General features: G+C 40.1%; 1 protein-coding gene across 39 annotated transcripts in view; it reads left to right on the top strand.

The window, feature by feature from the left end:
• Positions 1–14,608, top strand: part of EPB41L2 (erythrocyte membrane protein band 4.1 like 2) — a 232,544-nt gene that overhangs the window by 208,026 nt on the left and 9,910 nt on the right. For 38 of the 39 annotated variants that reach the window (XM_055264020.2, XM_055263991.2, XM_055263874.2 and 35 more), the window contains 2 exons: positions 452–532; positions 5,581–5,693. In XM_055264020.2, coding sequence (XP_055119995.2) covers positions 452–532; positions 5,581–5,688 — 189 coding nt within the window. In that variant the 3' untranslated portion in view covers positions 5,689–5,693. The other variant, XM_063621595.1, reaches the window with a different exon arrangement.

Below are 14,608 nucleotides of genomic sequence, written 5' to 3'. Positions count from 1 at the left end.
AAAACAGATACCTAAATTCTTAGAATTTCTTGTAATTCTGCAAATAACTGATTTCTCCCTACTCTCCTTTTTAAAAATTGGCCAGCTAGGAGTAAAGAAACTCGGGAAATTATGACGGAATTCCCTAAAGGAGCTACTTGGATTAAATAATATCTGTCCTATCTTAATCAAGTGAGATTAAGATGGGACAGATGCCATCTTGAATATTGGTAGATTAGTTTTAAGTTTGCTCTTAGTTGAGGGATACTTGTGGATGCTATAACTTTAGTAGTAGGATTCTCTATTGAGCTTAAAAATAAAGCACAAAGTGTTTCTAGAATACCAGTCTTCGGCTGCTTGTTGTGTGTGGCCTTACGATGATCAACAGGTCTAGGTGGACTCCCATCTCTGTTTGCTCTATGTAAACGTGCTTTAGTGATTGCTGTTTTTTCTTCTCCTTTATGACCTTTAGACTGTAAAAGGTGGAATTTCTGAAACAAGAATTGAGAAACGCATTGTGATCACAGGAGATGGAGATATTGATCATGACCAGGTAAATAAGTTAAGTTCTAGTTCTGGAAATGATCATGTTTGTTTTCTAAGTTTCACATTTGTCATCATGTCGCATACCTGTGTAAACCTCATCTCCCCAAACTTCCTGGATGAAGTCCGCCTCCTAAGCAGGATATAAAGACACAGCCTGGATACAAGCTTTCCTACCTCTGAATCAGCATAAAACACGGATTTCTCTTTATTTCCCACTGGCTTTACATGCACTTTTGGATCAACGTAATCTGGAGGATTTCTGGAAAACATTAGATTCATGTGGGCCTGGTTTAAAGGCAAGTGATCAAATATTTAAAAATGAATAGCAGTTCAATGCACCAGTTTCCAAAAAATGAAGAAAGCCACTAAGCTTGACCTATGCCTACTTTTAGGAACTTTTCAAGTATATTTATGGCATTAGAAAAGTTGAGCTATTTACTTCCAGGTGTTTTCTCCTATTGTGATTATTGGGGGAGGGGAGGTAATACAAGGTTTCTTACAAAGTGAAAATTTACATTGATTCTGAAAATTTTTTAAGAGAATCATGCCTCCATTCTAATGTTAAATTTGGCAGCATTCATGGCTTTGAGCAGGTGATGAATGGAACTGCTGGAGACTTTGAGAGCAGTTTTAATTTTAGACTGCAGTCCCAAGTGATGCTGACAATTTTTTTAAAAGTGATTTTAACTCAGCTTTAAAGGAGACCAAGCTGTTTTCCTTTTATAACAACTTGAAGAAAAGGAAAATAAATATTCAATTGACTATCTCAGCTGGGGAGTAGGAGCTAACGATAGTTACACAGCTTTGGACACAATACTGAGCTCAGGAAAGGAAATTTTAGAGAACACAATTCCTCATTTGAGAAAGGCTGCCCATATGTGATCAGAGATAAATGGATTTTTTCATGCCTAAGAAGAAAATTACTCCAAATTTTTTTTGACCTTTGTAAGCACGATTTGACTTACATATTCGTAATGTACTTTTAAAATTTTCTTAAGAGTTATTAGAGGTTAAAAGGTTGCCTTGACTGGATTTTGACACAGGACTGGAGATTCCTAGAGAACATTAGTACACTTGTCTGCTTACCACGGGAAAATGAGTGACTTATGTGGAAACAAGCCTCCAGATTTCCAGAGGGGATTTATTCTACTATCCACTGGAACAGTCTTGAGTTTCGCGTGAGAAATTGGAGCAAACCTGCTTCTTTCTCTCTGGGACTCTTCTCAATAAGCACTCGTTGAATTCCTAGAATATGTGAGGCACAAGCTCACATTTTTTGGCATGGTGGAAAGTGAAAACTAGGGTCTTCTCCCAGCCATTGTTTCTACTACCTGCCTCTCCCCATTGAACCTAGTTCCTTTATACACTAAAATGCCACCTTTCCAGTACTCGGGTTTTACTTATGTGTATTGTTTTGCCTTTTATAACAAAAGGCAAAAATTTTGTTATAAAAGGCAAAAGAATATTTTGGCCTGTTTTACCCCAAAATTCAAATCTAGATAGTACTGCTTCTGAAAGGCAAATATTAAAAACACAATCTGAAATACAAGTGCCAAAATAACATATACACCTGACTCAAAAAATCACGATGACCCTGCAGCCTTAACTGCTGCTGTTGCAAGGACAGGAATCTCCTTTTTTGTATATGATGTCATGTTTCAGCCCTTTCTAAAACTGAGGTCAGATAGCCAAATGAAGAGAACAGAGATTTTGCCTTTTTATGTTTGTGAGGTAGCATAAACTTTTTTTTTTTTTTTGGAGATGGAGTGTCTCCCTCTGATGCCCAGACTGGAGTGCAGTGGCACGATCTGGGCTCACTGCAACCTCTGCCTCCTGGGTTCAAGCGATTCTCCTGCCTCAGCCTCCTAAGTAGCTGGGACTATAGGCTTCCGCCACCACACCCGGCTAGTTTTTCTATTTTTAATAGACATGGGGTTTCACCATGTTAGCCAGGCTGGTCTCGAACTCCTGACCTCAGGTGATCCACCCGCCTCAGCCTCCCAAAGTGCTGGGATTACAGGCGTGAGCTACCACACCTGGCCAACATTTTTGAGTAAATGTGATTGTGGCTTTCGGTCTGCTTGTCACCAGAAGCTGTTGGGGGTTCACGTTCTCCTTTGAGCCTGTAATGAGATGACAGAGCTACTTAAAATTAAATGATGCAATCGCTTTCCTATCAAAATCCGATGTTGATCATATAGTGACCTTCATAACGTTGACATTTTTTTCAGTTCCTTGCCTACATTAAAAGGAATCTTAAGGCTGGGCGCGGTGGCTCACGCCTGTAATCTCAGCACTTTGGGAGGCTGAGGTGGGCGGATCACGAGGTCAGGAGATGGAGACCATCCTGGCTAACACAGTGAAACCCTGTCTCTACTGTACAAAAAATTAGCCTGGCATGGTGGCGGGCACCTGTAGTCGCAGCTACTTGGGAGGCTGAGGCAGGAGAATGGCGTGAACCTGGGAGGCAGAGCTTACAGTGAGCGGAGATGGCACCACTGCACTCCAGCCTTGGCGACAGAGCAAGATTCCATCTCAAAATTAAAAAATAAAATAAAAAAGGCATCTTAAAATGGAAGGACACTTTCACTGGGCCAGACAGAAAATAAGAAGTCTTTTTTGTGTTGGCAAATCAAAGAGGCATGCTTTTACAGAAACTTGCTTTGCAGATTCTTCACCCTGTGCTGGTCACGATACTTTCAGCTCCATACCAAGGAGGGGTAAAATACACTGCAGTTTCTCTTCAGAGTGTATTTCTTTCTAAGAAATAATTGCTCAGTTTGGCAGTAAGATGTGATGTTTTCTCATAATGCTTATTATTGCCATAATAAATTAACATTTTACAGTATTTAATTTTGCATGCTGATATTATGGAATGAAAGGAGTTTTAACAAACTGATTTTGAATGTGTTTCAAGATGACTGTAGCAGTTTTTGCTTTTCCCAACCTTTCTGTGAATTAGAGTGTATTTCATATGTGTTGCCTTCCCTTGGGCATCATCTACATTTTCTCTTTAACAATTGCCCTGGTTTATCGTAGGCAGATCTTTGTAGATCAAATACTCAAAGTATTTGATCATTTGTCTGTAGCTACATTTGGCTCCCATCAGAGCTTGTCCTTGTCTTTGACTTTTCCCAGTGTGGACTGCACAAACCAGCATGTGGTAAATGGCTTGGATCATTCCAATCTCCTTCCCTCTGAAGACACGCACACACACAATGTAAAACTGCACCCCTGTGCTTCCTCTCCCTTCCCTATTCCCGTTCCAGTCAACACGCTGAAAAGCTTCTCTGCCCTTCCCTGGAACCAGATACCTGCTCCCACTCCTGCTCCACGCTAGCCCTCCAGCCATTCACTCTCCCCCCTTGACAAACACTTCTGCTACTGCCCAGATTGGAGTCTAGTTCCATGTCTTATTTCTCTATTGTCCCAACACAGGTCACTCAAAAGAGTTTGTTCCCTGGTGGAAATTTAAGCACCCTCAAATGTCTTCCAAGTTTCTGTGCAAAAAATTTTTGGTATAAAAATGATGTCTTTTTTTTTTTTTTGGTAGCTTTACCTTTTTTTAAATGAAACGAGGCTTAGGGTTTCTGCTTAGTATCCTTACAGCTGACAGAAACTATCATGCAAACAAGAAATGCAGTTGTCCCCTTAGGCAGCTGACAGCAAAAGAAAAAATTGCATGGCTTTATTTCAAATGCAGTTTCCTTATGAGATATGGTATTCTCTGTCCTAGTAAAATTTTCTCTTTGTTTCAGCATTCTTTCCTAGACTTTTTTTTTTTTTGGGACAAAGTCTCACTCTGTTGCCCAGGCTGGAGTGCAGTGGTGCAGTCTTGGCTCACTGCAGCCTCCACTTCCTGGTTCAGGCAATTCTCCTGCCTCAGCCACCTAAGTAGCTGGGATTACAGGCATGTGACAGCCAAGCCTGGTGTTTTTAGTAGAGACTGGGTTTCACCATGTTGGCCAGGCTGGTTTCGAACTCCTGTCCTCAAGTGATCGCCCGCCTCGGCGTCCCAAAGTGCTGGGATTACAGGCCTGAGCCACCACGCCTGGGCTTTAGAATTCTCTCCTAGACTTCGAGGGTTGTTCTCTGGTGTTTTGTTTTCTCACCCATACTTTAAAAACAAAATGAGGAATAATTAAGCCATTTTCCTCCTCTGAAAAATAGGATCTTTCCATTGTGCCGCAGCACTCTTACAGTTTACTTTCTGATAAAACACAGAGAAACTTTGCTTTTGTACCACGTGGTCCAAAGAAGGACCATGAACCACTGGAGTCAGCCCTCTGGGTCCTCCCTGCTCCTATCCGGCTGCTCACAGGCTGGATGGCCTTGAGAAAGACTCATTAATCTTTGTGCCTGCAGTTTTGTCAACTGTCAAATAGGGACCTGTATTTTATAACCTGAAGATTAGTCAGTCTCTGTTCTTTAGCTTTACTAATTGTATGTTGTTGCTACTTCTCTTTAGTTCTGTGTCTTAGAGGTTTGTAGACATCTTTCCTGCCGTCTTTTAGTTCAGCAAACATTTTAGTTCCAACAATTACTGAGAGCCTAAGAGGATAAAGATGAGCAAGGCCTGGTCCTATGCCTTGCAGTTTCAGGCAATTGGGTGATAGCTAGTATCACCTGAATGTCTAGATCAGGCACTATGCTGGCTGCTTTACAGCATTACTTAAGTTCATACAGAAAACCTTAAAATGATCGTTACAACTCAGCATTGGTCTCGGGTTACAGGTAAGAATGCTAAGCTCCAAAGAACTGTTTTCTCCAAATCTCACAGTGAGTATAATAAGCCTGGGATTCAAAGCCAACATGTTTCCTCCACGTGTCATTATTCGAAAGTGGACTGAAGGATTGGGAGATTTAGGAAATGAGAAGCAGTCTGTAAAATGACAGTGAACCCATTTCAAATCTTCCTGCTTTCTCAAATAAAGAAGTGAGTGCCTCTTGGCTTGAGGTTGGGTCCGAGATGATCAGTGTGCGTGTGTTTTTTTGCCATTGTGACGTGGAGGCTGTTCCCCAGCTCACAGCCGTTCTCTGTCCTGACCCTGGCAGGCACTAGCTCAGGCCATCAGGGAAGCCAGAGAGCAGCACCCTGACATGTCGGTCACAAGAGTGGTGGTACACAAAGAAACAGAGTTGGCGGAGGAAGGGGAAGATTAAGTAAGGTAAGAGAGCCCTCATTGTCTGTGGCCTTTCTAGTGACTGCTCTGTATTCTTGAACTTGTGAAAGGATGTGAAATGAAAGTTCATATCAATGTCTTCTTCCTAGAGTACATTTGACTTTCTAGACTGTTAGCACCCCCAGGTGCATCTGCTCAGGTGTATATAATCTCTGTGAACTGATGGTCATGTGGTATCAATAACTCCGATTTATTGAGGGGCTGCTAATGATTGACATTCATATATTGCTGTACTGTTTATCAAGCACATTACTGTAAGTTACATTAATTAATATTCACAGTGACCCTTTCTGGAAGATGCTATTAACCTTCTTTGGATGAGAGATTTTTATTGTAGGAGAGATAAGAGGGAGATGAGTTAATTCCACCCATCTCTACTAAAAATACAAAAATGAGATGGGCATGTTGGTGCACGCCTGTAATCCCATACTTGGAAGCCTGAGGCAGGAGAATCATTTCAACCTCTGGGAGGCGGAGGTTGCAGTGAGCCATCATTGCACCACTGAACTCTAGCCTGGGCAACAGAAGTGAGACTCCATCTCAAAAAAAAAAAAAAAAAAAAAAAGATACATCTGAGCATGAACCAGAAAGGAAAAGATTTCTTTGACTGTGTAAAAATGGAAATAAATACTTCAGTTAAGCCAATAGAAACAAAAGCAAAAGATTAATAAATGATTAAGTTTAATGTGCTTGGCAGAGAAAGGAATAGTATCCTGAATATATTAAGAACTCTACTGTGTCATTAAGAAAATTTAAACACTTTTGTAGAAAAATGGGCAGAGAATTAAATGAGTAAACTGTGTGCAAACTAAAAGATCAATAAACAAAAAATGTCCAGCCTCACCATTACTTAAATCAATGCAAACTAAAAATTCAGTGGACAAGTTTTCACCTATAAATTTGGCACAACTTATGTTTTTAATAGTGTTGGGAAGGCTGCAGGAAATATATACTGCTGTATAAATTAGTAATATTTTATGGAGGACAATTTGACACAAATATATCTAAAAAAATCCACATTAAACATGTCTACCATTAAACTACTTATAAGAATTTATCTTAATCGAAAATATATACAAATATTCACCTACAAGGGTATTTATCACATTTTAATATTCTTATTTGTATAAATTTATATTTGCTAGTATTAGTAAAAGGCGAAAGATTTACACACCCTGAAGAGAAACCGGAGTATTATATTTGCTAGTATTAGCAAAAAAAAAAAAAAAAAAAAAATTGAAATAATCCAAATGGTCAAGAGTAGGGAATTAGTTAACACATTATGCTGTTTCCATGTGATAACTAAATCTTGATGAAATGGGTAAATGTTTATAATTATCTATTAGGGCTTTAAGAAGCAGGTCTTATCACACAATAACACATAGTAAAATTACTTTCTGTTGTTAAAATAATCTGTATGTTGAACAGTCAATAGATAGGTAACCCACAGGGATGGCTGGGTCACAGGATACACATTTTCTACCTTGTGTGGCACAGCCACCTGCTGTTGCATCCACTAGGAGGCAAGGATTCCTACCATTTTACAGCTGCCTCTCTGACTCTTTAATTTTTGCTAGTTTGGTGAATATGTGTAACTGTGATTATAATTCTCATTTTCTTCATTAATATATTTTCATATGGTTCTTAGCCATTCATGTTTTCTCTTCTATGAAAATAGAGATGGCCAAAAACTTCAAAACCTTGAATGCTTGTTCACCGCTCTTGCCTGCTTTTGCTTTCATTCTTTCTTTCATTGTTAATTTATTCTTGATAGATTCTACATACTGATCTTTTGTCAATTTTATATGTTGCAAATATCTTCAGGCTTGTGGTTTGTCTTTCATTATTAAAATAGTTGAATATGGTTAATATTGTTGAATTTATCAAGCTTTTCCTTTATGACTTATGTTCTTTCCATACCCCTAGGTGATAAAGATATTTTTTTATGTAGAAATTTTAACATTGTTTTTCATATATTCTTAATCCATCTGAAATCGTTTTTTCTAAATGATGAGAAACAGTGGTCTGTTTCCTACATAAGTAGCCAGCATTCCAGCACTGTGTTGAAGAGCCCATCTTTCCCCCCTGTCATCTGCAGCATCCTGTATCAAGTTTCTTATGTGTGGGGGTGTTTCTGACACTGTTTCTATTGGTCCATGCGTCTGTTCCTGCTCCAGTGCCAGAATTACTATAACTTTATAATGGGTCTTGATATATGGTATGCGTGTCTCTATCCCCCTGCACCCCCTCCCCCCACCACCGATAGTGTTCTTTTTCTTCATTCTTGGCTCTTCCTGTTACATACAAATTTTAGAATCAGATTGCTGGGTTCTAAGATTAAATCCTGCAGTACTTCAATTGGCATTGTATCTACTCTGTAGTTCAATATGGGAAGAATTACATCTTTTTAATATTGCCTTCTTTTCCTTGAACATAAGATGTCTCTATTTGTGTATATCTTCTTTAATGTCTTTCATTAAAATTATATAGTTTTTTAATCAAATGAGGTCTTACAAATCTTTTCTAGCTGTTGCTAGCATAGAGAGATACAGTTGACTTTTCTATATTAATCTTATATCTAGATAGATATAAGACTCTTCATATCTTAGGACATTCATATCTAAGACCTGACTCTTCATATCTTAGATTCTATTTTAAACACAGGGTATATAATGGGCCCATAAGCAGAAATCATTAACAATTTTAGTAAAAATAAAACATCCAGTGGCCTGAGTAAATGTACTGTGCTATATGTGGATATTGATCTTTTTATCTTTGAGATGTATTTCCCTAATGGTTTTATTTATTTTTTATCTTTTTGGAACAGAGCCTTGCTCTGTCACCCAGGCTGGAGTGCAGTGGCGTGATCTCAGCTCACTTCAACCTCCGCCTCCCAGGTTCAAGCAATTCTGCCTGCCTCAGCCTCCCAAGTAGCTTGGATTACAGGTGCCCACCATCACACCCAGCTAATTTTTGTATTTTTTAGTAGAGACAGGGTTTCGCCATGTTGGCCAGGCTGGTCTTAAACTCCTGACCTCAAGTGATCTGCCTGCCTCGGCTACCCAAAGTGCTGAATTTACAGGCGTGAGCCACTGTGCCCGGCCCCCTAATGGTTTTATTTATATATTTATTTATTTGTTTGTTTGTTTGTTTGAGACAAAGTATCCCTCTGTCTCCCAGGCTGGAGTGCAGTGGTGTGATCTCAACCCACTGCAACCTCTGCCTCCTCGGTTCAAGCAATTCTTCTCCTTCATCCTCCCGAGTAGCTGGGACTACAGGTGCTCGCCACCCCGCCTGGCTCCTAATGGTTTTAAATAGGGAAGGCTAAAAGCATTCTTACTTAGGAGTCAGAAGACTGAAGGCTATGCTCTCATCTTGTCAGATATCTGACTATATTGACATTAGGCAAGTCAGTGAATGGTATGATCTACCTTTCCTAACTCATAGGACTTATTCTAAGGATAGAATAAGATAATGAATGAGAAAAGTGAGTGTTATACAAACATAAGGTAATAGCACTGGATATTTTTTTCTCTAAATTTTATGAATCAGTCGCTTCTTAATCAGGAATACTAGCAAAAAATTGGTGACACTCTAAGCATTACCAGTAGCTTACCTTCACTTGTGGCATTTTAATAAGTTTTTAAATGAATTCATTATATCACTTATTCTTAACACCTTATGTTCATTTTTACAATGGGCACACACAGCCACACACACAACTTTTGAAGTTTGCTCATCTCAGAGGCTAACTTTTATGAGAAGCCCTGTTAAACAGATTTAGGAAGTTAAAGTATAAACTTACATATAACGTGAACAAACTAGATAAATTTGGAAAGATTCATTCATGCATTCAAGAAGTATTTAATGAGTGCCTAAATGTGCTAGGGTAGGGCTGGGTTTTGAGGATTCTGTGATAGACAAAGCAAACATGGTCCCCCTCCTTGGCAGAGAGGATGTGCTCCAGGAAGGTAGGTGTGAATATTAACAAATGAACAAAATGTAAATGTAATCAGCCTTCTGAAAGAAATAAAATGCTATGAGAGAACAAAATAGGAGACTTGAACTGTCATAAATTTAACCAATTTACTTTAGAAACCAGTTTACTTAAGAAACAAAGTTTGAGTTTGAAATCTGAAGGACGACTAGGAATGACCTCAGTGTCTCAAAGTCATTTTGGCATCTGCACCCCCCACTGGCTGCAGCTCGCTCTTAAAAAGTTTCCTTTGCTGGTGACTGTCAGATCTGGGAAGAGTGTGTTTTCACCGCTTCAGCTACTGTCTGGCTGCCCTGCCAGGATCCCACAGAGGCAGCAGGTGGGCCGAGGCAAAGAGCAGGATCAGGACAATATCTGAATGTCAAAAAAAGAAGGGGAACTGTCTGCAGTGTATCTGCTCCATCTCCCTTTTTCAGGCACATAAAGCTCTCCTCCTGACCTGATCTTGCCCTTCGGAGTAGCTCTGAGCTTTTGATCAAGTGTTGAAAGTAGGGGGAGGGGAGACCAAACAGAAAGATGGTAAAAGAACAGCCTGCAGAGGATGAACCTCCCAAGTCCACCTTTCTCAGTGGGTGGCGGCCAGCTGTGAGGCAGAGAAGAGCTAAATGCAAACTCTGTTAAAAAGAAAACACACTTCAGATGAGGACTTCACTAAATCTTTGTAACTTTTTAATGTCCTTTCAAGGACTACTCCCTCCTGCCAGCTTAGCCCAAATGCATATTTATGAGCTCTCACACGGATGAAAAATATTGCTGACCTTATCACCACTGCAGTGGTATTCCCAAACGGTCCCGATCAGGAGGAAGAAGGGTTCCAGGCTTGGTGGTGTGATCTGTGTGGTCGCAGAAAGAATGAGTCACAGGAGAGGGAGCTCTCCCAACCCAGACTTCACAGGAGCCTCTCTGACTCTAAGAGTAATAATTGATATAAGGTAAAAAAGTGAAGGAAGCCTCTTGTTCATCCAAAAGCAGTGAGCACCTGAAGGATGAAATGACACAGTGGCTGCTCATCCTTTCACTCATCCATTCATTTATTTGTTCATTGCATAAATATGTATGGAATGCCCACTGGGTATCGTCTGCTGTTTTCCCATGGAAATATCAAATAAGTTCTGCACTTCAGACAATAAATCAGTGGTAGCAGAAGAATTTCAAGTTTTGCGATATATTCTGAACCTCGTGTAATGGGAACAAGAAGGAGAGACCTCTGAATCAGAATAGACCATCAGAAATGTTTCACTTAAGCTTCGTGCTGGCTAGGAGTTAGCTCTATGAAAAAGGAGTAAAAGGGGCCATTCCAGGCAGGATTGGAAGCATTGAACCTGACGCTCCAAGAACAGTGCAAAATCAGATGTAGCTGGATTGTGGGATACTTGCAGGAGAGTGATGGAGATGCAGGAGGAAGGAGGCAGAGGCCCGATGTTAAGGAGTCTTCTAAGCCAAGCTGAGGAGGCTAAACTGTCCTGAAAGTGATGTGGTTGCTCCTCCTGTGTTTGAAAGATGGTTAGAATGTAACTTACCTTCTTTGTGACTTGTTGACAGTCAGCATGAGGCTATGGAGGTTAGTGCATTGGGAAGAGGGGAGCAGAGGAGAATCACATATCATATTTATGTTTTTGGCTTGGGCAGGGAGTTGATGTTGGCACCTATAATTTGAATCTTGGAATATGTGAGTTTTGTCTTTTGCATGTCATGGCCATATTACTATGGCTGGTCTTCTCTGCTTGGCTACCTTAAAGCAAAGGTGTATTTTTTGTTCTGCGGTACGGCCAGAGAGACCAACTTTCATGGGAATTCTGGAGGAAACTTAGAAGTGAATCTGTAAGGCCCCATCTTATAACATGACATGATTAATTGGAAGTTTCCTGGATCGTCTGCATGTTAAGAGGGAGCATAGGATAGCAGATTTGCTGGGTTCATATCTACTTCTTAGTTGTTTGACCTTGGCTGGTCTCATCCCTTTGTCCCAGAGCTGTCATCTGTAAAGTGGGGATGATAATAGAAGCAGAAGGGCTTGTTTCCAAGGCAGGTTGTTAAGAACTTTTTATAACTTACAAGGTCGGCCATGAACCCTTTTTGCTCTTAAGAGTCCAATAAAAATGAGAATTTTCTACCCCAGAGATAGTGAGTTTGAGATGCATGTGAAACGCAGAAATGGCACATTCGGGAGCACAAAAGCTTTGAGAGTACAACAGGCTTCTGAGCAGGAGAGAGATTTGTGAGTCCCCTGAATGAGTTGTGTACTGACGAAGCCTGTGTTTTGAGCTGTGTTATCCAGGGCTAGCTCAGAGTTGAGGTCTGGGGAACAGAGGCCATAAAGAAGAAGGAGCCAGGAGGCAGAAAGAAAACAGGGAAAAGGGGGAGGTGACACAAGCTGCAAGGCAAGATAACTTCAAGAAGGAGAGAGTAACCAAGTATTAAATATGGCAGAAAAATCAAATGAGCATGTTTTTGGGAAATTGATGAACAGAAGTCAGCCTGGAGGCTTTGTCAGAGCTGTTTCAGTGTGGTAGTAGGGAGAGAGCCCTGTAACAGGTTGAAAACACATGAAAACTTATTAAGTTGAAAACCCAGTAACAGGATCTTTTGCTCTTCCACGAGCTCTGTCTGCCTTCATCTGAGAAGACGGAGAACATTAGGTGTCATGGAGCCATTGGAGCTAGTGCTGTGATTATTAAAAGCAGAGTGAATTCACCATTCCCTGGAACCTCTTAGACATCCCACCCGTTAACCTGCAATGAATACCCCTAAATTAGTCGTGTTGCTTTTTCCACTGTTGTGGGTACACGAATGCCAATTAAACAAAACAATCTTGTGTTTGTTTCAAAGTCAGGGTGATGTGCAGGGTTTCAAAACATGAACTCATAAGCCGAACAGGAAATTAACATTAGCTGCCTACCTGACTTGATGAGAGAAAAAGAACCCTGTTGGCTGAACTGAGCTCTAGCTAATCATGAGCCACTCATTTACATGTGGGCCCTGATGAGTGTCACCCCTGACCTTCAAAGAGAACAAACCTGTTGACTTCCAGATGACTATTTCAGTTCTGCAGGCATATCAAGTGTGTTGCATTTTTATTTTATTCTGTTTGCCTAGCTGTGCTAGTCTCATACCTAAAATTAGCATCTTATTACTGCTTCATTTTCAATATAGATTAATCACACCTCAGATGAGGACTGACTTCTTTTGCATAGAAATAAAATGCCAGTTTTGGTTTAGTGAGTTTTAGGCATAGCCAGTTTTCACTCTGAAATGCTGTGGAATGTTCTCATTTAACATTGCTAAATCTACCAGGTGTTATCAATGAGTCAGTTACAATCTATTTGAACTCCCCCCACACAAGAGGTGCTAGGTGCCACTGCTCTAATGCGTACATTAAGACCAGGCAGTAGTCACTGATTCCCCAAGGCTTGCTCTTGGACATAACCATTACTGACTATTATTTTTTCAAATGAAACTATCTTTATTGTTTTTTTGTGGTAATAGAAGAGAGGTTATAACTTTGTAAAAGGGAGAGATAGTAGAAAATATCAGTGACCCATAAGTCCCATGCTCCCAGAGATAGAGAATTTCTTTCCAGTGTGTATGTGTGTACTTATAAATATACACACATATAGACACTCACATACACACACACCCCTCTTTCTATATAGGCTGATATTGTGATTCTTGCTTTTTCCTCCACTTAATAGTACATTGTAGTTATTGGTCCTTGTCGTTACCTCATCATTTTTCAGCAGCTGTTGAATGGATGAGTGATGGTTTACTTAAATAACCCCTATTAATGGGCATTTAAATTACCCCTCAGTTTTCACAATTATTACACAGCTTCAAAGATTATACTTGTTTGTACATTTTTATATGTTGATCTCATTGTTTCTCCAGGGCAAATATGTTTAAAAGTGGAGTTGGTATGCCACGAAGGTTGTTTTTTGTTTTTGTTTTTTTGAGACAGAGTTTCACTCTTGTCACACAGACTGGAGTGCAGTGGCACGATCTTGGTTCACTGTAACTTCCGCCTCCCGGGTTCAAGCGATTCTCCTACCTCAGCCTCCCGAGTAGCTGGAATTACAGGCGTGTGCTACCACGCCCAGCTAATTTTTGTATTTTTAGTAGAGACAGGGTTTCCCTATGTTGACCAGGCTGGTCTCGAACTCCTGACTGACCTCAGGTGATCTGCCCGCCTTGGCCTCCCAAAGTGCTGGGATTACAGGCATAAGCCACCACTGCTTGCCTACCAAGGGTTTTTGACATATTACCAAATTGTCCTCCTTAATGGTTCTGCAAACATAGACCGCCACTAGCAGTTTGTGAGCATATGTTTCCCCACAGCCTTGGCAACAACTAAACATTATTAAACATTTAAAAAAAAGCTTTGCTAGTCTGATCAGGAAAGAGCATTTGTTTCTCCCTTGTTTAAACTGAGGAAAGAACCTTCTTTGATTGTATTTTTTCAATGCTAGTGAAGTTGGAATACACGCATACATATGCTACACACAGGCACAGACAGACACATATAATTTGCATTTCTTTTGGTTGCCAGTTTGTGTCTTTTGTCCATTTTCCTATTCAGGTGTCTATTTTTTTCTCTTACAGAGATGAGTTGAATGGATGCATGATGGTTTACTTAAATAATCCCGACTAATGGGCATTTAAATTATCCCTCAGTTTTCACAGTTATCACACAGCCTAGTAACTTGAAAAGATGAGTAACTAATCTTTTCAGATTAAAGTTATTAACCTCTTAGTCACAAATGCTACATTTTCCCCCAGTTTAAAAAATTATTAACGATTAAAAATGGCACCAAAAGTGGGGAGAGGGGCAAGACAGAACTGACCGCTTAGAGACAAGCAGGCCATATCCACAGTTTTGTTTTCTGTTTTGGCCTAAAGGGTATATCTT

This window comes from Symphalangus syndactylus, chromosome 2, assembly GCF_028878055.3.
Source record: "Symphalangus syndactylus isolate Jambi chromosome 2, NHGRI_mSymSyn1-v2.1_pri, whole genome shotgun sequence".
Taxonomy (NCBI): domain Eukaryota; kingdom Metazoa; phylum Chordata; class Mammalia; order Primates; family Hylobatidae; genus Symphalangus; species Symphalangus syndactylus.
Note: the sequence above shows the minus strand (reverse complement) of the source record. Positions and strands in the feature narration are given on the sequence as shown.